Source organism: Drosophila takahashii, chromosome 3L (genome assembly GCF_030179915.1).
Source record: "Drosophila takahashii strain IR98-3 E-12201 chromosome 3L, DtakHiC1v2, whole genome shotgun sequence".
Classification (NCBI taxonomy): Eukaryota; Metazoa; Arthropoda; class Insecta; order Diptera; family Drosophilidae; genus Drosophila; species Drosophila takahashii.
Genome location: NC_091680.1, coordinates 12,460,048 through 12,483,032, shown reverse-complemented (window position 1 = coordinate 12,483,032; position 22,985 = coordinate 12,460,048). Strand labels below are relative to the sequence as shown.

At 41.4% G+C, this 22,985-nt stretch overlaps 5 protein-coding genes and 1 long non-coding RNA gene across 11 annotated transcripts; 3 read left to right on the top strand and 3 right to left on the bottom strand.

Moving 5' to 3' along the window:
• Positions 1-118: 118 nt before the first annotated feature.
• On the top strand, positions 119-3,179 carry Apt1 (Acyl-protein thioesterase 1). 5 transcript variants are annotated; one of them, XM_044395797.2, is made up of 6 exons: positions 119-254; positions 461-618; positions 678-709; positions 1,420-1,963; positions 2,058-2,075; positions 2,891-3,179. In XM_044395797.2, exons 2-6 carry the CDS (start codon positions 571-573, stop codon positions 2,945-2,947), a joined length of 699 nt encoding a protein of 232 aa, XP_044251732.1. In that variant the 5' UTR covers positions 119-254; positions 461-570; the 3' UTR covers positions 2,948-3,179. The 5 variants fall into 5 exon arrangements, with proteins under 5 accessions (XP_044251732.1, XP_016992465.1, XP_016992466.1 ...); XM_017136976.3 differs by having other exon boundaries at positions 2,021-2,075; XM_017136977.3 differs by lacking the exon at positions 2,891-3,179 and adding an exon at positions 2,664-2,796.
• Positions 2,997-3,955, bottom strand: LOC138912890 (uncharacterized). The gene is made up of 2 exons (XR_011418438.1): positions 3,820-3,955; positions 2,997-3,170 (listed from the first exon to the last, which is right to left on the bottom strand). It is a non-coding gene; the product is annotated as an uncharacterized lncRNA (long non-coding RNA).
• Positions 3,878-15,712, top strand: LOC108054148 (ATP-binding cassette subfamily G member 4). 2 transcript variants are annotated; one of them, XM_070214528.1, is made up of 8 exons: positions 3,878-4,005; positions 7,086-7,321; positions 7,501-7,599; positions 12,745-12,874; positions 13,502-14,040; positions 14,169-14,693; positions 14,751-15,007; positions 15,102-15,712. In XM_070214528.1, exons 3-8 carry the CDS (start codon positions 7,509-7,511, stop codon positions 15,441-15,443), a joined length of 1,884 nt encoding a protein of 627 aa, XP_070070629.1. In that variant the 5' UTR covers positions 3,878-4,005; positions 7,086-7,321; positions 7,501-7,508; the 3' UTR covers positions 15,444-15,712. The 2 variants fall into 2 exon arrangements, with proteins under 2 accessions (XP_070070629.1, XP_044251758.1); XM_044395823.2 differs by having other exon boundaries at positions 7,086-7,599.
• Positions 15,713-15,852: 140 nt separating this feature from the next.
• LOC108054147 (aminopeptidase Q) lies at positions 15,853-19,080 on the bottom strand. Its single transcript, XM_017136970.3, has 4 exons — positions 18,475-19,080; positions 17,047-18,412; positions 16,293-16,816; positions 15,853-16,232 (listed from the first exon to the last, which is right to left on the bottom strand). The coding sequence occupies exons 1-4, from the start codon at positions 19,056-19,058 to the stop codon at positions 15,980-15,982; spliced, it is 2,727 nt and encodes a 908-aa protein (XP_016992459.2). The 5' UTR covers positions 19,059-19,080; the 3' UTR covers positions 15,853-15,979.
• Positions 19,081-19,323: 243 nt separating this feature from the next.
• RIOK1 (RIO kinase 1) lies at positions 19,324-21,642 on the bottom strand. Its single transcript, XM_017136973.3, has 3 exons — positions 21,455-21,642; positions 20,089-21,396; positions 19,324-20,026 (listed from the first exon to the last, which is right to left on the bottom strand). Exons 1-3 carry the CDS (start codon positions 21,512-21,514, stop codon positions 19,652-19,654), a joined length of 1,743 nt encoding a protein of 580 aa, XP_016992462.2. The 5' UTR covers positions 21,515-21,642; the 3' UTR covers positions 19,324-19,651.
• Positions 21,643-21,927: 285 nt separating this feature from the next.
• Polr3H (RNA polymerase III subunit H) lies at positions 21,928-22,983 on the top strand. The gene is made up of 3 exons (XM_017137018.3): positions 21,928-22,114; positions 22,172-22,654; positions 22,712-22,983. Exons 1-3 carry the CDS (start codon positions 22,004-22,006, stop codon positions 22,841-22,843), a joined length of 726 nt encoding a protein of 241 aa, XP_016992507.2. The 5' UTR covers positions 21,928-22,003; the 3' UTR covers positions 22,844-22,983.
• Positions 22,984-22,985: the final 2 nt, after the last annotated feature.

The following is a 22,985-nucleotide window of genomic DNA, read 5'->3' as shown; positions in this document are numbered from 1 at the left end:
CATCAGTTTAGGGAATCCCCCTATTGTATTGAAAATAAAACAATAAAGAAAAATATATAAAAACAAAACATCGAAAATATCGAAAACTTATCAAAAAATGGCGTTAGTCCGTTTCACCGCCGTTTTTTTTCTGGTATATTTGAAACCGTAAAAATGGTATTTAAAGTATGATCCGTAGATGGTACTATTAATAATTCCGAAGTCACTATTTGAGCAAAATTAAACATTTAACACAATTCTTTCGGCACTACCTGGTAAATGAGCTAGCACGTCAGCCGCTCGAGGCTGTGCAGTAAACAAGTCGCTAGAAATCAAATCAAATTAATTCAGAGCTTTTCCGTAGCCGGCAACGTGTTGTCATTTTGCCATCGTAAAATCAATATTACTAATTTTGCTTTGCGTTTACAACGTGACATAACTAAGCGCGAACTACATAGTGTTTGTTTCCCCCGCATTGCAGAAATCCGCTGACACAGCAGAAAGCGACGAAAGCAGCGCCGAGTCGCCAAATCGCAGAGTACCTGGAACCGTGCGTCCCCCATAGAAGAGAGGCTAATCTTGAAAGCGGACATGGCTGCGCCGGTCATTGTCGAGGCCACGGCCAAGCAAACCGCCACGGTGAGTATCCGGTGAAGTCCCCTTTCGGAAGTGGATCCTAACTAGTCTCTGTCTTCCAGCTGATCTTCATGCACGGCCTGGGTGATACGGGGTAAGTGGTGTCTTCAGTTACAAAAGTTCGCAATATAATGGGATGTGCGATTCCGGCTAATTATCAATAGAATTGTACAGCTTTAGGAGTAGTTTCCAACAAAAATCTACTTTAAACCGATTTCTGTATCATATATTTCGAAATTTTGTAATCCTTAGAGAAGCCCCCGTCCCAAATTCCTTAAGTTAAGTCGAATTTATGCCAAAGGGGTTTTGCTTTTATGGTTCCACAGGGTAAAATAATAATTAAGTATTCCACATGGAATGATCGAATTCTCCCACTTGAGTATAGCACAATTTAAAGTGGGCTCCATAGATTCAAATTACAGATTAAAAGACTTCAGAGGATTCCGGAATTTTTCAAGCTAAGTCGTAATTCGTGGCTCCAGCTACAATTAAACACATTAGAATTACTGATAAGAAGTCCCAAAAGATTTCTCAAATATTTTTCGAAATGGTTCCCAAAGGAATACTTTTAAAAATGGGGTTAAGATAAGGCCACTTTTATATAAAAAAAAACAATTTATGAAACGTACGCTTGTTTTTTTCTTGGGACTACAAATATAACAATACACAAATCGTACAATTAAAATAATTCAAGTATTTTTTAGCTCAAGGCAACTGTACTTTTAAATACTTAACTATGTATTACTATATATTTAAACTATGATTTATAATTTTCTTTAAATTAATGAACATTTTCTCTTGCAGCCATGGATGGAGCAGCGCCTTGGCCGCCATTCGGCCACCGTTCATGAAGGTCATCTGCCCCACGGCGCCCACACAGCCCGTTTCGCTGAACGCCGGCTTCCGGATGCCCTCGTGGTTCGACCTGAAGACCCTGGACATCGGTGGGCCCGAGGACGAGCCGGGCATCCAGTCGGCCCGCGACAATGTGCACGGAATGATTCAAAAGGAGATTAGTGCCGGGATACCGGCCAATCGGATCGTCCTGGGTGGATTCTCGCAGGGAGGCGCCTTGGCGCTGTACTCGGCACTGACCTACGACCAGCCGCTGGCCGGCGTGGTGGCCCTGTCGTGCTGGCTGCCGCTGCACAAGCAGTTCCCCGGCGCCAAGGTGAACAGCGAGGATGTGCCGATCTTCCAGGCGCACGGCGACTACGATCCCGTGGTGCCCTACAAGTTCGGCCAGCTGAGCGCCAGTCTGCTCAAGTCGTTCATGAAGAATGTGACGTTCAAGACCTACAATGGACTCTCGCACTCGTCGTCCGACGACGAGATGGATGACGTCAAGGTGAGTGGGGCGCACGGAGCGTCATTCGGAATTCCCCTGGCTAGCGAAACGCTAAAGAACTTCATTACGCTCACTCTGCTCTTCTCGATTGCAGGACATAATCAGTAAATGGGTAAACTAACTTCCACTGAACCTTAGCACTCTTAGAACGTACGAAAGCCCCCGACCCAGCCCGTTGCATTCCAGCGATCACGAAATACGGAGCAGCCGAACACAATTAGAGCGTATTTAATGAAAATCAGAGCGCAGTAAGAGAGTCACACTGAGAGTTATACGAGAGTAGGCTCTCTCGTAGCCCAATTATGGAAATTATCACTGAAAATCAATTCGAAAAGCAATCAATTATACACACGGTAGCTATACCTAATGAAATGCCAAAATAGAAGCAATTTGCGAGACGTGTCGGAGTATAGAACTCACTTTGATATTTGTTCGCTGCTAATTATTTCGGTTTACTTATTTGGGACTTGTTCGTATTTAAATTGAAATTAATAAAGTTATATAATCCAAGAGAAAAAAGAACAGAATTGGATCACTGTTTCAGAACTTAAGGCCCGATTGCTATTTAACCTGGCAATTGGGGATATTTCGGATCTCTACTAAACATTTGTTTGTTCTTTGTAGCTAACACGAAACCCGATAATTTTTGATTCCATTTTGATTTGACTCTTCGTTTCTCATTTTACTTTATTTCGCACAGCAACAGAAAAACAACCATCTGTAGAGCCGCTGCCCCACTGGCCACAGTTCGAAATTTGCATCCTTCAGTTGTAAAACCAATGGCAATAAACAAACCGGTTGTTCAGATTAACTGGCTCCCCCGGACACTCGAATATACTCTCTCAGACTCTCTATAAGCACATAATTCACCTGCTAAGCCCGTAGTCCTGCCGCACCACTCACCATCTCTCATCTATATATTTGCAGACACATTGGAAGAGCCAGAACATAACTAGAAAGGCGCAATGCTGCCAGATATCATAGTAGCAGCATCCAATGCTAGTGTAGTGAAGGTTCCTTCTGCAAATCAAAGCTCCTCACCCTAGTCAGGACGTCTCGAGCCGCAAGAGAATTGTATTTTAGTAATTATTTTGTACATACACACGATGGACTTGGTTAACATGACGGGCTGTCCTTTCACCTGGTGAAGTGACACGAATCAGATTCGCCAAAGCGAATGGCCAATAAAGTTATTTGAAGCTCTCAACTGCAAAAATTAATCGAAAAGGGGCAAGTAGGTAAATTCCTCTTAAAAATTTGCCAAAATAACAGATATTTTTTAAATTTAAATCAGTTCAACAGGGTGTTTAATGTTATCTCTTGAAGTATGGTATATTCTTTAAGCCTTGGTATATTTTATTCCGATAAATCGATAAGCATGGCGCGGTTTTTACTTGAATTTAAATTTACTATGTTGAACCGTATACCGTAATTTTAAGATTTTTTATAGTGAAGTTATCCTTATTTTTAAGTTTGTTTCAACTAAAAAACACGATATTTTTACGTTTATCTTTTTTCTTTATTCCAAAATATTCTTTTATAAATAACCATTTTTTTAAAATACACTTAAATATACAAGCTTAATTCCTTCAAGGAAGTTTTTATATTTTCACTTGATTTTGTTATTTGAGGGCTACCGACAATATTAAGAAATCATTTGTATGAATATGGTTAGAATAAACCTTAAGAATAAAATATTAAATTATTAAAAATATATCTGAAAAAATATTTAATTGTAAAATATGTATAAAATATGTTTATACTTTTTCGTATTTTAATATATTATTTAAAATTTGTTAATTTACTGACGTTACTAAAGACGTCAGCCTAAAAACCTTCTTTGTACTGCGACTAACCATTTGTATTTGTATTTGGGGAACCCGTTGGTCTGCGACTTCAAGTGCCGACTAAGCGTCAGTTGTTTTCAGGCCGTCGCCGAGAGTGGACGCGTTTTGGCTCTTCAATAAAATAATTCGCGTCGTTTTATCCTCGGCTAATTTTCGCGTACAAATTTTAAAAAGCATTACTCAACGTAATCCAATGTAAGGAGTGAACATAAAAATCAATGCTATCTAATCTTTCCAAAGTGCATATGCCAATCAAAGTAATTTTCGCCATCAACGCGTTTTCCTTGAGGTTTCGAGTACTGTGGATTGGTTTTGTTTTGGCTTTGTCCACAAAGGAGAGCTTTTGTATTATGTTTGACCAGTCGGATGTGCAACAATGCCTCAAGAAGTGCTGGCGATTCAGCACGAAATAAAATAATCTAAATCGGCACCCAAATGCACTTGTAGTGTGGTGGACCAAAATGTGGATTATCGCTGAGTTAAATTTTATACTGTTGTAGCTTATCTTAAACATGTAGGGAACTTGAATTGCAAATGAGCTGATTATGATTTCGTGTTAATTGTTTTTAGTGTATATTAAATAATCTTTAATCTTCATTTTTGATAACTACTTTCTTTTAAAGAAGTTTCTAAAAAAATTTTGTTTAAATGTATTTCTAGTATTTTTTTTATTAATCCAAAATTAAATTAAATATATTTTATAGCCTTTTCAGTGTATGTACGACATACAAAATCTACATAATTCCTTAATTCATGTGGTAATATCACGTGCATTTGATTTTCATATAAAAATAAATCCCAGCTTTAATTGATCATATTCACTGCCAAAGCTTTAGAATAAAAAAACTCGACAATGTAATTTCGTTATTACAAAATAGCATCCGTCACAAATGCCGAATAATTTTTGTTAACTTGGGAAAATCGATCTCATTATTTAATTGCAATTAGCTTAATATTGATTCCCTAAACTCCCTCTTCAAAGTGTTCAAGAAAACACCCATCTATTTTTGTTGTCACTGACCTATGAATCCGATGATTAATTAAATGCAAATAAGTGATTAACCACTTTGGTCAAAGTACATGTTGTTCATTGCTGAAAAATACAGATTGCGCTTCTACGTGACGCGGTTACAATGCAATAATTACTGGAGAGTGAATTATAATGCGCCATCCTTAATTGGACGAGTGATTTGCTTTGCATTTGGGTTTATTTTCCTTATAGGAAATACGACATCGAGTAACCAATATTTTTATATGTTTATATTATTTCATTTTCTGACTGAGATTATATATTCGGGTTTTCTGTGGTTAACTGGTTTTTAACACATACTTCGGCCTTTGTTAATGATTGGTTATCTGTCAGAAATTGACGAATTATTTTTAAGTGATTTGTTTGAATAAAATTGCCGACTAGTTGGTTTCCTCGAGACTTGTATTAGTTAATTTTTCTGTATGCTAAGCGAGTTGTCTGGGGTCAAAAGTCTAGCCAAGCAATGTGCTTCTGTTGCCACCTGACGTCACAGAATTCACCGCATAGAATAGAAAATAAATCGGACAGTCGACGCGGAATTAGCATAAGTTGGTGAGCTGTAGATTGGCATGCATATTTAAGCTTTCAATTTGCCAATTTTTATCACCGCGTTGTTTATTTCCTCGTTTCGAATTAGTGTTCCTATGGATGCATTTTACCCATCCCGTTTTTCGTGTCCCGTAGAATTTCAGGATCTCTCGAATGGCTTCTTCTCCAGAATCCAGAACGGGTTTCTAGTTTGCATTTAGTCGACTGGCTGTCGGCGCCAGTTAATGTCGAAGATTCTGACGACGCCAAAAGCATTAAAAAAGTAAATAAGACAAAAACAACTCCAATTTGGCGTCACAAGTCGGCGAATTCTGGTGCTTTCAAAGTCTGTTTACCTGCCAGGCAGGAGCTTGTGATTTAGCTACTTGGAATGTTTTGAATAAATAATTAATAAACACCAATTAACATTTAAATAAGATAAATTAATCCCCGACAGATGTTATGAATTTAATTTATTGATCGCTGACAAAGATGCCTCTACGCTGAGAGACTTTAAGTAGAATTAAATCTGATGTTCTGCAAGTTGATAGTAATTGTTCAATTTAATCGCTTGCGGGCGAAGCGAATCGCAACTGTGAAAACGTGATAAATCTGCGATATGAACACAACAGCTCCACCCAGAAAGCGAATCGTTCGTGATCCGCCTGTCACTTTTGTCAGTGGTGCCGTCGATCAAGATGTTAGGTGGTGCTTATCATAATTCCCTATGAACTACACTACATAGTATACCTACTTATTTATTAGTATTTGTGTAAAAGGCAATTAGGTTTGCTTAATATTTTTGAAACCATTAGCCTTTTTATAAAACTTATATAATAATTATTAATAACTTAAATATTAGAATATCATTGGGTATATCATAGTCGCATATTCCGTACGCAATATTACGATATGGATGCGTTGCTAATGAAGGAACGACTTTAGAGCTTTGCGGTGCACTCTTTCGTCTCTTTGGTTCTTTATTCTGATGATCCTCTAGTTATTAATGGATTCTTTGTCGCATCTTTAATAAGAACTCTATATACAGATTAAGCCGGTTCTGTCGAGGGAATGTGATACATATACATGTGTAAATATATATGGGATAGAAGTCAAGGCCAGGCGAAAAGATCTGAAAGATTAAAAGAACGAATATATGATGTTAGTGTGTTGTACTTTCACCAATTTTGCAAATCAAGATAATTGCAACTCTTCCAAAAGAAGAAAAATATTTAATAAACCAACACCTAAGCTTTATTTGATTGGTGCCCATATTTCTGTTGGCCATCGACCTTATCGGTAATTGAGCAACTTGAACTTGAGTAAGATCATTGCAGTTAGCATATCATTTACATAGGCAAGTTTACATTCATAGTATTGCATAAATGTTCGATCTTAAATATTGTAGACCTGTAATCACCACACCCCTTTTAATAGGATAGGATTTTCTCTCTACCCTTACAATTTTCTTTACCCAATGAAAATAGCACTGTGATGACTAACTCGTCTAAATATATTTTGTTTTAACATAAAGAAACATTTGTGCAAATACACGTGCAGTTAGATTTACCCCAAAAAGCCTTTATCAGGTTGAGTTGCGAATTTCAAGGCCACCTGAAATGTTGATAAGTCGAATTAACTTTTGTTTCTTTTAATTTTGCCACAATTTTTCTCCCCGCACATGTCAAAATCTATAATGATTAATTTTTATTTGCAGCGCGTAAGCCGTCAGTGTGATCAAAACAAAACGGGCAATAAATCTGCAATCACACGACCATGCGTTCATAAAGAGGAACAATAACAAAATCAAAAGCCAGAAGCGAAAACACAACAGAAATAATCGCAACGCTGGCAAAAGTACAGAAAAAAAGAAGTGTAAAAAATATAAATAAATAACCGGGCGGCAGCAAGAGATCCAGCACCCATTCCCATTCCAATTCCGACTTTGGTGCGGTAGGTAATGACACATTCGGCAGCCAGCGCACGTATCTAGATGCGAGTGAGCATACGTATCTGAGTTCGTCAGTGAAAATCTCACAGTCGCTCCAATCCACCCGCCTTGCCACCCGCGTCGCTCATTAATATATGAGTTTTTGAAAGCGGCATTAAATAACGATAAACAAATCCATCAGAATTCGCCATGGATCCATCGCAAAACCTACTCGCCAAACAGTCCAAAGATGTGGAGTTCCAAGATGTCTTCTACACCGTTAAGGAGCGCAAGAACTTCTGTAAGTTATACGATCTTTGACTTATATCAGTATACTTATATGATTTGTAGTTGGTGAAGAATGCAATTATAATGAATTATTCAATCACAAATAGTTTCTTTCCCTTTAAGTACTGTATAACTAATGTGATTAAATTAATATACACCTGATGCATTATGGCAAATCTGACAATTACCTTTTCTGAGGTTAAGCTATTTGCTTTTAGTTTTATCTTAAACTGGTTTTCAGTTATTATTTCAGATTATGTTAGCAAATGGTTGTAACAATATTATTTCTTTATATTAAAGTAACGTCACTTTCAGTCACATTTGCTTCGCTCTTTATGATCTCTTATATTACCATGTTATTTAAGCAAGGGAGCTAGTTAGAGCACATTTAGTTTAATAGGTTAATTATGATTTAAATTTTTAAACTAACATAAAAGTGTTAATATGTGATAACGACACAAGTCCTTCATGGCTCCATTGCACAACGTCTGCAAAATGCCAAATATGTGTATGAAATGTGTTTCTCGGCTGCAGACTTTTTTGTTTGCATTCGAGTACATCAGAGTTGACTTTGTTTTATGTGCTGTGTGCAATGTTTCTTCGTCGGCGGAGGTAATGGTCTTGTAATGGACTGGTCAAGTAGTCGTCTGGCCAAGTGGTAACTGCTCCATAATTGTGGGGGCCAGCTGGCTTGCCATTTTGCCCTTTTCTTTGCCCCTTTTTTTCTAATGTCAATTGCCCAACTTGTTTAATTTGCTTAGAGGTTTCATTCAAAAATACATTCGTCACACTCGGCTGAAATGGATTGCGTTCTGGGCCACGTTTATGGCCACAACCCTGCGTTTGGTGTTGTGCCAATCGAGTTTTCCGATTCGGACAATGTCTCGCCTTGTTGGTCAAAAGTTCAATCCTAAGTGCGGATACTCTGGGCTTGCATGCCATTGACACAGAATCGAATCGAATGGATTGGATAATGTAATGCATTTGGCAGAACGACAAGTTCATTTGGTTGATTGAACCGAATGAGTGGAATTAAAACTGCCTATTGCCGGAATTTGATCACTTTTCAAATTGAATATGTTCATGATACAACGAGGACAGAGGAAGTTTAATCTTCAATATTTTTGTTTTTATATAAATAAAGTATTTATTAAAAAAACCATTAAACGAAGTTTTAGTTAGTTTTAAATTTAAGAAAATAAAATTCTAATTTATTACAAATTTCGACATATTTTAACACATTTTAGATACCTAATAGGTATTACCTATACATTTGTATTATACAAGACTAGTTAAGAGCTTCAACTGCCATTTCTATAGTCGTAATTCTTACTTGATTAGTTGTACCTAATATATTCAACAGGGACTGGAAAGTGTTTCCGACCCTACCAACTCATTCATATATTCTTGATCAGCATCAGGCGATCTAGCCATTAAATACCGGATATCTGCTATAGTTAATATATTTTAAAACATAAACCAAAATCTAGAAAGTAATTCCGATGTGCCCTTGTAATTTGAATTTCAATCTGTAACAATAGGCATATTCATGAGAGCTTTACAATCTATTGACTTAATCAGGTGCTCAAATTATATGTTTTAGGCATGCATTGGTCAGATGAGGAAATGCTTTCGAAACACTCACCAATAACTTAGTTTTTGCTACTACCTGTAGGTTGAAGCTGAGCTTCCTCATTGCAGAGTCAAACTCAAGTACGACTGGTGATTAATTATTGCTCATACGCCATGTGCAACGTGCAACTCGCAGTCAACCGCGAGATGTCGCCAAATGTAGTTGCCATGTGGAATATAATAATGAACGATAAAATGTAGAACAGTGCCTCTCATAAGGAAAGTTTTTGGTTTTTGCATGCTCTAATAAATTAACATTTTAATTCCAAATCAATTTAGGTATTTTTAAAAAATTAAAATCTAATGAGTTTTTAAACTGTAAATTAGGTCTCAGTCAGAACTAAAAAGCAATTCCTCAGTAGGTCAAGCAAACATTTGACTTTTGGGGTATCACGTGTTTGAAACGCACTGTACGAGTAAACAAGTACCCAGAAATCAGTATGTGGGCTTAATATTTAGTGTACATATTTATCTCAGCGCATACATATGTATATTCACACATCGCAGATACATTGCGACTTCCTCGATGTGCCCCGCATCAATGGAAACTACAGTAGTAGTAGTTGGCTGACCAAAGGCAGCGACAAAAACATCAGCAACCTCATCATCATCCTCAGCCCCATCATCATCACATCATCATCATCATCGTGATCGGCACCAGCAGCAACAATTGCAGCTACAACAGCAATATTATGTTGGCGCACAGTGAAAAGCGAAATTGCCCAACATTGATTGAATAATTTTCCCCTCCAAAAGTCTCCGAGCTTGGACACGTTTTATTTTATTTTTTTTATATGTTCCGCGACATGGCGCGCGCTTTTCCATTCCAAGTCCCAGTCCCCAGGGCAATTTGGGATTAGTCAGCGAGTCAATGTCCGGGTCTATCCAGTCAAAGGGGTTCAGTTTGACTATTGGGCTGTCAATTAAATGGAATGCAACTCTACTTCTGGATTTAAATTAGGATTGGTTATCACCGCTGGATCTTGCTATTCGGTTTTCCACTTTCTTTTTTATCGTTATTTACATAATATGGTTTTAGTTTTTAATATTAGTGGTGCATACAGAAGTACTAATTGATAATTCCTATCATACATTTAATTAATTGAAACTAGCAACCTTCCAACCCTTCGAATTTAGAACCAATTATCTCAAAGGCCCCTTATGCAAGTTGAATAATTCAAGCTGGCTATTTATTCTGACAGATGTCAGCAGTATTGTGTAACTTCAATGATTAATAAGGGCTAGGTGGGCCACTTTACATAACAAAGATCAGAGATCGCATATTTCAGGGAATAAGGCAGAACCTATTTCTATAGGCGGGTGTGAGTATTGCATTTTAAGTCGCTTATATCAGGCCAAACGCGATTGACATGCTAATATGAAATCGTGTTAATTAGGTAGAGACGATTCAATTGCTTCAATTAGAGAACTCGTCTCTTTCCTCCCTATCCCCTTTTTATTCTCCCAAAAAGTGACTAGAATTCAGAGATCTCTATACTCAATTAATGAAATCTGTTTGTTTGAGGCGCAGTTTCGTTTATGGCTTAAACTGAAATGGAAATCTGAAATTTAGATAACAAATTTCGGAATATTTTTTGCTGATACTGAAAAAGGCGTAAAATGAACGGAACACAATGAACCCCTTTTTTGTGGTCTGAAAAACAGCAAATCAGCTTTCCGTATTATCGTCTGAAAGTTAATTTTCCCAACAAATTGTCACGCCTCATTATGTGACTCACGTATAATCGTGGGAGTAGCGGTTCACAGTGTTTGAGGAGGGGGAGCAGGCCAATAAATCAGCCAAGCCAACGTACTGTTGATTGTTCGACGGTTTTGCTGAATTTTTATGGTTCTGACCGCTGCGCGTGCCCAGAACGTGATAACCAGAAAGCTCGAACGCCGGCGTTTAATTGATATGATATGGGGCTAATTGATATGGAGACCGGTCGCTGGTAAACACCCTATGATAATAGGATTTGCCACAGACTCCGACTTGTCAGTGACCCCCTTGAATTGGTTCGCGAACCGCGAATCGGTTGAGCAATGAATGCTAATTGGCCGCGAGAACTGGGGCATAGATATCTGTTATTTACATACGAGTATTTATGTACAATTAGCATACAGGAAGCCCAACTTTTCGAATAATCATTTTCTAAAAATCAGAAAAATTTTGATTTTGACTAAATAAGACTTGTTATGATATAATATTGAAACTTATTTTATATGAATATTATATTCATTGTACTTTAAGTGTTTTTAGCGTTTTCAACTTACAATTTATGAATACATTTTTAATAAAGGTTCTCATAAATTTATTGATCTTGCTATCAATATAAATCAATGTTTATTATATGCTTTACTATAATCTTAGACAGACATTGACATTAGAATACAATGTAGTTGAACCTATTGACACTATTGAACAGCACTTCCGTGTATGTATAATTCAATATTTTTTAATGTATTATTATCATTAATAGTTGGTGTCAAGAACAGACCTTTCTTCATCATAGGGTCCACTCTTTGTTAAAATTGCAAACGAATATGAAACCTAAGAATCAATTATTGCATGAACCATTCAATCACGACCTTCGGTAATACCCCATATTATAGTACGGCTGCACTGCTGATAAGATTAAAATTGCAAACGAATATGAAACCTAAGAATCAATTATTGCATGAACCATTCAATCACGACCTTCGGTAATACCCCATATTATAGTACGGCTGCACTGCTGATAAGAAATATGGCATTGGCACATATTAACTCATATGTGCATTGAGACTGACAGATCGTGAAAAATGCAGGTCAGGTTCGTACAGCGATAGTGAGTAATTGCTGTGAAAATAAAGAAATAAATACATTGGTATTTTTTTAAAGCTACCAGATCTTTCCCTTTAAATTTTTCCTCCAATTATGAATTTTTCCACACCCAAGCCCAATTTTAATTGGAATAAATTATGCACGTGCGAACATCTATAATTGAGGGTTTCAGGCAAACCCATGGAATTCGACTGCCAGACAGCGCGGAAGCTGGTTTCACTTGTGCCAGTCATGCAATCTTCTCAAGCCGATCATCTGTCATCTTGGTATCTTTCCGCTGCCAACCCATGACATGAAAATTATTAAAAATATTTTTGCTGGATTCTCAAGCTATTTTTATTAACCCTCTCTATTCTTAGCTATGCATATCTTTGTATCCCCCAAATTAATAAAAAGGGAAATGATTTTCTAAGTTCATTAAAAAACGAAACTTAATTTATGTCAATTCGCATCTTTATTATTTCATCTGTCGCATTAGCAAATCGTTCCAGATAAACCAGAAGAGTAAACGTAATAGATTGAATATATTAAACCAAGATTGTTTTTTGTTGTTCTATGACTCATTCACCGTATTAATAATTTTCAAAGCTGTTTAACATATTCTAGTTTGAGTGAAAAAAAAACTTTTAAATATAAATATTTGTAATGATTTAATTAATTTATTAAAAATCCTAATTAACCGATTATTTAATTTATTTTTAGGGCGTGTAACCGGAGAGCGTCAAATTTTGAACGGAGTCAGCGGCAGTTTCCGGAACGGGCAACTCTCGGCCATCATGGGACCCTCGGGAGCCGGAAAAAGCAGTTTGCTTAATGCGATTTCGGGTTTCAGGTGAGAACAATAAACCAAACCAGACTCGCTTGCATTCGACGTTATGATCTTAAACGTCATTCGAACTCAAGTGTAACAAAACAAAAGCTATATAATTTGGGGAGCTGAAACTTAACCGGTTCTATGCTTAACAGACTGGTGATTAAAGCCAAGATCTCGGATTCTTGATTCCGAATTCATTCTCAAATGCGAAACGCCAACTGGGTTTTGTAGGGTTTTGGGGGGTGCGGTGGTTGGCCAACTAACGTCTCCAGCAATATGAATCCAGTCTGGACCTTCAAAACAAATGTCGTACATTTGCTTAAAACTTACGTTTCCTCAAAGCGTTGTGGAAACTTACAGATTTAAATGGAGCTTCAGATTTGCAAAGTCACGAAGCTACGCTTAAAAAATAATTGTGATGAAAAGGTTGTCTAGACTTGATTGGAGATTTCTATATTTTGCTTGCTGTTAAATTAAATAAGTATTTTAATGCCGAAGGGAAAAAGGTAAAGACCTAGTAGTAACCTTAAACAGAATTTAGAAATCTTTACCCAAACATAAGAAGGTATTCCTATTTCATCTAATAATTATCAAGTATAACCGAGAAAATCTTACAAAGAGGGTCTACCTTTTAATCCTTTTCAGGCGCGATGGCGTTACAGGCAGCATAAAAATCAAGAGGGACAATGCCTGCTATATAACTCAGGACGACCATCACCAGACTCTGCTGACAGTCGAGGAGCTAATGAATCTCGCCTGTGACCTCAAGCTAAAACATCTTCACAAAAAGGCAGAAATCATGACGGATATCCTGGAGAATCTGCACTTGAATCACAGGCGCAATGTGACAGCAGAAAAGCTGAGCGGTGGGGAGCGGAAGCGACTGTCGATTGCCTTGGAGTTAGTGGACAATCCGAACATCTTCTTCTTGGACGAACCAACCAGTGGCCTGGATGAAGTGACGGCCGCCCAGTGCATCCGGTTGCTGCAGGCGATGGCCAGAGAAGGTCGGACCATTGTCTGCACCATCCATCAACCTTCGGCAACGATATACAACTACTTCGATAGCATCTATGTCCTGGCTAAGGGACACTGCGTCTACCAAGGCAGCCCGAGAGCCACCATTCCCTTCCTGCGACTGGCCCAGCTTGACTGCCCCAGGCATTACAGTCCCTCGGATTACAGTGAGTTGAGCTACATGAATCTAATCATAATTTGTAAGAAATGTAAAAAATAACTATAATTTTCTATATCAACTCAAACCCTTGAAAATGGCATACTTTATTAGACATTTCTTCTAATTATTTTACAGTTATTGAACTGGTGGACGCCGAGGATGGCCATTTGGTTCCATCCCTCAGCGAGCTGACCGAAAATGGCAAGCTGATCTATGTGTCCAGTCAGTCGGACCAGTTGGGTGCGACGCTGGCATCTCAGCAGGCGGTCACCACGATGTTTGTGGAGCAGCAGAAGCGTCCCTTCCTGCCCGCCTTTTTCGCCGGCAGTGCCGCCTCCACGGATGGTTCGTTAATTGGAGGAACCAGTGCCCTCTTAGAGCAAGTGAAGGCCTTCTCCAGACGCCTCAATACGGATCGGCGGGATGTATCGGGACTGCGGCAGTTTGTGGTTCTCATGCGGGTGATGCTGCTGCGGATAACTAGGGCAAGATTGGCCCTAACCATCCAACTATTCCACCATCTCTTGTGCGGCGTGTTCTTCGGCATGATATTCTTCCAGCTGGGAAACCAAGGTGCCCGTATGTTCGATCATCTAAAGTTCTGCATCGGTGCCGTCCTCATGATTGTCTACACCCAGGTGATGGTGCCCATCCTGAGCTGTAAGTATAATGAGTTATTTCTTTGGAATATCTAGTCATAATATTTTTATCCTGCAGATCCCGCTGAGGTGAAGGTGGTCAAGAAGGAGACCTTCAATCGCTGGTATACCCTTACACCATACTATTTGGCCTTGACGGTGTCACGTCTCCCAGTTCAGGTGCTTCTAAACATCACCTTCATGGCGGTCACCTACTGGATGTCCGGATTGCCTCAACAGTTTTGGCGCTTTGCTATTTTCGTGGCCGTAGGACTAATGATATCCCTGGTTGCCGAGGGGATGGGCCTGGCTATAGGTGCCACTTTCAGCATAACGGTGAGTTTTCAATCTAAGAAATAAGATAGTTGTAACTTCTGAGGTGTTTAAGGTATACTTTTGGGCTAAACAACCTGTTATTTTTTCGTTCCAGAATGGCAGTGTGGTTGGACCGATGATGATTGCCCCTCTAATGGGACTGGCGGTGTACGGTTTCGACTTTGCGCCGCAAATTTCGGGCGGAATGCAGCTGCTTATGAAGTTCAGTTACGTGCGCGTTGGCGTGGTTTCCCTGATCTTAGCCGTCTTTGGATTTCAGCGAGAGGAGCTCGACTGCGATGATATATACTGCCACTTTAGCGATCCTCGCGTACTTCTCAAATTCTTAGACGTGGAAAAGGTGTCCATGCTTCACCAGTTCGGACTGCTGGCCATGCTGATGCTCTTCTTCCGAGTGATGATGTACATTAGCCTGCGAAAGCGTTGCTATGCCTAATTTTGCAAATAATACTCCAAATGAATCTTATTCCCTAGTTGTAGCCAATGTCAATGCTGTGATGTTCGATTTTAGACATTCAGATATATACTCCTTGTACATACTTAAGCACCATTCCCCTGACAGGATAAACGTTAAACGTTAGCCCTAAGTTAGCCTTAAGTTAGATTCGATCAAGTCGCCTTAAATAGTTGCAAATGTTTGCTGATAAAAGGCAAGCTAATTTTATACAGACACCGTGGTTAAAGTGATTTCAATTCGAATTATTCAAGAATAAAAATGATATTTTGGCTATTCCATATTGCGATGTTTGTTGTATTGGTTTAAGAAGTGTGCAACTAATAGAAGAAAAGCAGCCTTTAAAGTTTGACATAAATCCCACAAATTTAATGCACCCAAAATTTTAAAATTAGAATTGTAGTGCATTTATTTTTGCATGCCTATCGACTCAATTCACTTATTTTCTATGGGGGAAATAAAAATGTAAAAAATATATTTCCTTTAAAAAAGCTTAAAACCGTTACGGGTATAATGTTTTAAGCTGAATTCCATAAAGAAGAGACTTCTTTTTTTAAAGTAATATTTCGAATGGCATTAAGGAAATCAAAATAGTTATACTTCCGCCAATTCACCCTGTCAGACGCAGGCTCCAGCATGGAATTAATACCGGAGGTCATCGATGATGTCATTGTCTTTTTGAAAAGGTCTTGTAGCGACGCCAGCTCCTCCTTGGTGGTCACTGCTTTAATAAAGGGATTCAGGATCGCCTTGACCTCGTTGGCAGTGTAGCTATAAGGTCGATTATGAGTTGATAGGACTAAGGACACCAAGTGCTCTCAAAATACTCACCGTCGCAGGACTTCCCCCAAGTTGTCGAACAGAAACTGATTGCCCACATAGAAACCCAGGTAGGTGTGCATAACGGCGGTAAAGAGATCAACTGTCAGCGCTTTTGGCACCTTTTCGTCGTCGAAGGCCCAATTGAGCAACTTTTGCATCGCCCAATACTCCGTAGTGCAGGTGAGTGAGTTAAGGAGGATTCCCTTCTCCTTAATTTCAGTGGCATTGAGGAACATATCACGCACTATTTGCCAGTGATCTTCCAATCCGTTGCGGATGCCCTTGCACAGTACGGTTTCTTGCAATTCCACCGGTATGGAGGATATGTTTTTCTGTTCCATCGCCGTCGCAAATCGCTTCTGTGCATCCGTCAGGCATTCATTGATTTCGAACTGACACGCCAGCCGGTACAGGATCGTCGGCACGGATAGTTTCGGTAGCGGTGTCGGAATATAAGGACTTGTCCTGGCTGTCGTTGCAAACTTTTTTAACGTTTCCTTAAACGAAGGCTCAATGAGTTTGCGCATGAAGAGCTGTAAATAAACATGAATTAGTGGAAAATATCGGGTTGGTGTCCCGACTATCTAATACTCAGCTGAAGGGAGTGCGAGGGAAATGGATATATAACATATTTTTGAAATTTCTCCTACATTTTGATAGGTATAAATATACACAACAAAATTGCATTTATACTTTTCGGAAATCTTTAAAGGTGTGGGCGCCAGAATCTTTTTAAAATCGTATAACAATTACGAACACCCACCTTAAATATCCTATATCCTGTAGTTATTCTCATGACATCCTGCAACTTTTCTAAATTAGTAAGAGCCGTTTGCCAAACAGCAATGCTGGTCTCATTTGGAAGATACTTGACAACGCTTAGGGCAACGCTATAGGGTAGTTGACCCGACCAGGCGAGGTTGAGGGCATCATCCACCAACTGGGCTCGGCTGAGCTCCGGGATCTGGGTGAAGTTCTGCAGCAGTGCCTCAGTAATCAGCCGCCAGTTAGAAAGATCGTAGAGAACACGAAGAGGTGCTGCGGCATCCACATTAAACAGCAGCCACTCCTGCGGTTCAACGACGTTGTTTAGAGTCAAGATTTCCGCTTTCTTATTCTGACAGCCAAGCCACTCCACCTGAGCAAGCGATACCTTCTTGGAGATATAGATCACCGGCAGCCACCAGCAGTCTTTCGATGCGATGGTCATTTTTCTCTGAAAGTAGCGGCTCTGCGTTACGGTCACCTTGTGAGTCTTGTCGTCGCGCAGAACGGAGAGTGCAGGGTATCCTGGTTGCCTAAGCCACGACTCCATGACAGTGGTCAAGGCCACGCCGACGGGCAGCTGGTGAGTTCGGCGTGCCGCTCGTTGCAAATCCTCCCAAAGCTGCTTGATTGAAGCGGAGGAATTGGCGTACCGCTGGACGAATTCCTGCAATCCCTCAAAGAACCCCTTATCGCCGATGGCCAATCTTATCATGTGCGTGATCAGGCACATCTTGTGCTTGCGAAACTTATCGTGTCCGTTTTCCCTCGCATCGACTGCAATGGCCTTCGATTCGAGCAGCGAATCATAGCTCAAGACATCCAGGCGGGTGGTCAGCAGGTGGGTCTTGTTATACTCCCCCTTGTTCGGCATGGCCAGCGCCTGCAATGCCAGATATTTGTTGATGCCGTCGCGCACGTATCCTCCATCCCAGTCGGATGCGCTCACCAGTAGTCCGTTCCACTGGCTGGCCAACTGCTCCGCCAGCAATTCCTTGAGACTAACGAGCGTCGTCTCGTTGGGATCCACTTCATCCTCTCCCAGCACCATGAGACCTTTGCCACTATACACTTTGGCATAGCCCGGAATAACCAGTTGATCGAACTTGCCACCCCAATCCGGTCCACTTGGCAATGGCTGGGCGAACAAAGTCTCGTAGTTGGTGAGCAGCTCGGGCGTCATATTCGCTACATTGGCCAGCTTTTCCTTCAATTGCCAACGCGCCCAAACGGTGACGTTCTCTCCCGTTTTGGTGAGGCTACTGGAAACTTTGTCAAGGCGGTGCAGAGCCCACATGACCTGGTAGGTAGCCAGCGGCGGTGTTCCCATGAAGGTCGTCCACACATAGTCGTCAATCTCATCGCTGCAAGTAAGGGATACTCATTATAATACCTTATATGTTATTTCTTTCTGGGATTTACTTACTGCGGTGTCTGTCCTGTGGCGGGCATATTGCTGAGTGCAGTATATTGCTTGTGGTGCACCATGGTTAGGTTGAAAGGTGTCCTGTAGAGTGGGCTATCGAAGCAGGGAAACACGGTGTGTGCGTAGTCCGGCTCGAAGCGCGTTAGTGCATAAAAGATTTGCGGCGTTCTTTCGTAATTTCCCGAAAAGTAGCCGAACTTCTTCGGCCTAGTTAAACCGCCAGTAAAGAACATGTACAGCGTGTATGTCTCTCCGATTCTCAGAGGTAGTCTGAGAATTACTTGAATTTCGCCGGATTTATTCGGAGTTTTCTTTATCTCGACTGCATTGATATAATGACCGGTAACCCATCGCGTCACATATGTTTTCTCCAAGTACATGTTTAGGTCGCGGGCGTTAAGATAAATATATTTCGAGGCTTTCATCGCTTTTATGTCGATGGAAACGATTCCCTCATATTCCTTCTGGACACCGTTCCCCAGGTGCGTGAGGATCGTCAGATTATAACGCAACGGCGTCACCGAGGATTCAGCGACTTTTCCCGGTGACAAACTCAAATATAAGAGGACTATTCGCAGCAACATTGCGATCGCAACTGCTAAACGGAATTTGTCAAACTGTGGAAATTTTAATTCTTAAGCGGATTAAGGAAATTGCAAATTTCTCGCCGTTTCACGGTTATTCTTAAGAGTTTCTAAGATCTTAAGAGAGTATTAAATCTGTAGGTGGGAAATAGCCGTTGGAGTAAGATCCCCATTCATAAAATAAAATTAGCGGAACCAATTTAAGAATATTTTAAATATTTTAAACAACCACCACGAGTATACTGTTGAATGGACTAAGAGCAGGTGTATTTCACATGTTGGTTTAATTAAATAGCTGTGCCGATTCCACAGCCAATTGGTATAGTATTTACAATAAAGAAATTATCTTAACTTAGGATGCATCGCATTTTTCGGGGGATAATTAGGTTTAGGTTATTCAAAAAATGAGTTAGTTATAGTTTCCAAAAAAATATCGCCAGGTAGTACTAACTAGCTTAATCAAATCATAAAAATATGAAAATCTTCATATTAAGCCTTCTTTTCTTATGATGCACCCAAGATAAAAAATGGAAATAAACTAATAAGAACTTAAACTCCTTGCTATATTACCGATATTTAAAATAAAGACGGTTCTACTTCTTCATGCTGCCCATTTTCTCCTTGCGCTTCTTCACGTGCTTTTTCACTTTGACTTTGCGCTGCTCGGCTTTCGCATCTTTTACGGCCTTCTTGCGAGCCTTTTTACTTTCCGGAGACTCCTCTCGCGGTCTTGCAGAATTTTTAAATCGAGTAGCATCGTCGTCGTTGTCGTTATCCTGAGAATTTTCGTCTTCGCTTTCGCTCGTATGGGCGTCACTACCCTCCCCGTTATTGCCTTTTGTAGACTCAAGCACGTCTGGCTGCTGCTGCACATCCAGATCTGATGTGAGACCTGTGATCTTGCCGTAGATGAGATTTTGCTGCACACCCTGCTTGGCCTTGGCCACATCCCGCTCAAAGTGACGCACCTGCAAAGGGAATTCTGGTTAATAAAATGGCTTTGGATGAGTAACAAACTAGGAGATCTAACCTCATCCAGTCGCTTGGGAATGTAGGTGTTCTGCCACACGGCCTCGTCGATCTTCTCCTGCGCCGAGATGGCGTCAAAGTCACGGTCCTTGATCCGCTCCGAGATGCGTTCCAGGCACTCCTCCATGTTCTCCGCAGTGATGGTCTGGTCAGTGATGAAGTCGAACAGCTCCTTCACGGTCATCGTGGCCACCGCCCGCTTGCGGAAAAACTCGGATATGTTGGTGCAGTCCTTGCGCAGAAAGTCGAAGGAATGCGGATGATCGTGCTCCACCGACTGGCTGACGTCGATGATCACCAGCTGGCCGTCCTGCAGCAGGATGTTGAACTCCGACAGATCGGCGTGCACCAGGCGACACTGGTTGTAGATGCGCCACATGATGACCACGCAGTCCCTGTACAACTCGCGCGCCTTCGAGGTGCTCAGCTCGACGTCCTTTAACTTGGGCGCCGGCCAACCGTCGCGGCCGCAGAAGCGCATGACCAGGACGTGCGAACGCAGCAGGATCGGCTCCGGGACTGGGACGCCGGCATTGCGCATTCGCAGGTAGTTGCGCATCTCCTTCTCCGCCCAGGTGCGCACCATTTTGCGCGGATTATGCTTGCAGTAGCCGTGCCGGAAGCGGAATTCGCCGGACACATACTTGTCGCGGTCCTTGAACACCAGAATGGATGTCTTGTAGATCTTGATGGCGAACTCCTCGTCGCCGTTCTTGGAAACGGCATGGTAGACGTTCGCCTCCTTGCCCGTGGAGATGCAGCCGTTGATTTCCTGTATGAGACCGCGATTGAGCAGCTTGAAGAGAATCATCCGGGTGCGAGGATCCATCACCTGCTCGGCGGTGGCCCTGTCGTGCTTGTCGCGCACCTGCGTCCTCTCCCGCCGATCGAAGTTCACCAGCCGGTTGGCGGCCTGGGCGCTCATGTTGGTGGTGGGATCGTACTTCTCTACGTTGATGCGGGCGGAGTAGCGGCGCAGCAGCTTATCATTGGGTTGGTAGCTGCTGACGCGCTGCGAGCCGCCTCCGCCGGAACCTCCTCCTGTGCCGCCGCCGCCACTGGCGTTGGTCAGCTGCGGCTGGACATGCGCCTTGTTGAAGCCCGTGTAGGCCTCCTCGTACGCATCGTAGTCATCGCCCACATCGTCGTAGTCCTCGTCATCGTAATCCTCCTCCTCCGGCTCCTCCTCCTCGTTGGCCAGTTCTATGACTTGAGCCAGGTCATCGCTGGCCTCCTTGGGCGTCAGCTTTATGTCCTTGAAGATCTCGTGCTTCACTGTGAGGGTCTTGAAGTCGTTTACCCACTCGGACTGCAAAAAAGGATGTTTTTAAAGGATTTCATTGCCAGTTGATAGCTACTTCGCTTACATTCCGCAGGTCTTCCTCGTCCTCCTCGGCGTCGCTGTATTTGTGCCGATCGTCGTTCATCTTGGTGCATGCAGTAATTACTGATTCGAATTAAATTATTTATTCTTTTTATATCAAAAGAGCTTTTGAAAAGTCGCGAAATTGAAGACCAAAAATTTCACGAATTACCGAAACCACCACACGTGTTGCGAATGCCATTCACAGCGGTACGTTGACTTTGTTTTGGTATTTTTCAGGGACTGTTATCTGTGCAGTATTTTTAGAGGGGTATTCCCAACATTTTCAGATTTCAAAGAATTTATTTTTCTAAACTTTTAAAAAGCATATAAAATTAATACATTTTTTAAAGGTTAGAGAAAAAATATTATTTTTTTTTATATTAATATTTTAATTTTTAAATTATTAAAGTTGAACGCGTGACAGGAATACCCTAAGTACGAAACCAACAGTATTTAGTTATTTAGTATTTTTCGTCTACACATGGCAATTCGCATTTCAAAACAATGAAGTAAACGATTTCTGATTTGCGTAATTGAATAATTTGGCGACATGTTCGTGCTGGCGGAGCTGAAGGACAATGTGCGAATTGCGCCGGACCAGTTCCACCTGAAGTTGGTGGACGCCGTGCGCGACGAGATCGACCGCAAGCTGGCCAACAAGGTGGGTTGCATGTGATTGCCATGCAAGGTCCTAATTCCTGGTTTCCTTTGCCGGCAGGTCCTGCTCAACGTGGGCCTGTGCATGGCTCTGAAGGATATAGTTTCCCTGAAGGACTCCATCATCCTGCCGGGCGACGGAGCCTCGCACACGGAGGTGCTCTTCCGGTATGTGGTATTCCGGCCGATGGTGGGCACCGTGATCACCGGAAAGATACGGAACTGCAGCCGGGAAGGCGTCCACGTGACCCTGGGCTTCTTCGACGACATCCTCATCCCACATGCCGCCCTGCAGCATCCCTCCCGCTTCGATGAGGCCGAACAGGCGTGGGTCTGGGAATATCCACTGGAGGACGGCGCCAAGCACGATCTCTTCATGGATGTGGGCGAGCCCATCAAGTTCCGCGTCTCACGGGAGATCTTCGAGGAGACGTCGCCCATCGGACCGCCCAAGGCGGAGGCTCAGTCGCAGCAGGGACCCGGCACATCCTCGGCAGCCGCATCTGCCTCCTCCCAGGAAACCAAAACCCCTTACAGGATTATTGTAAGCCTTTGTGCGTCTTAGAAAGTGATTTATATTCATTGTGTGTCTTTTTCCCAGGGTGCCATTAACGAATCCGGCCTGGGCGTGCTCTCCTGGTGGGATCAGCAGGGCAAGGATGAGGATCAGGACGAGGAGGAGGACGATGAGTACGACAACGACGAGGATGGCGAAGGCGCCTGCGAGGAATAACCCTGAAACTTACTCAACTGTATGATAAATCCCCCCAACTATTATTAAGAAGTCGATTTAAAGTAGAACGAGCAATGAATGTTTAACTATAAATCTTAGATTCAGACTGATTAAACGCAGATTTTTAAAAAAATGTTTAACT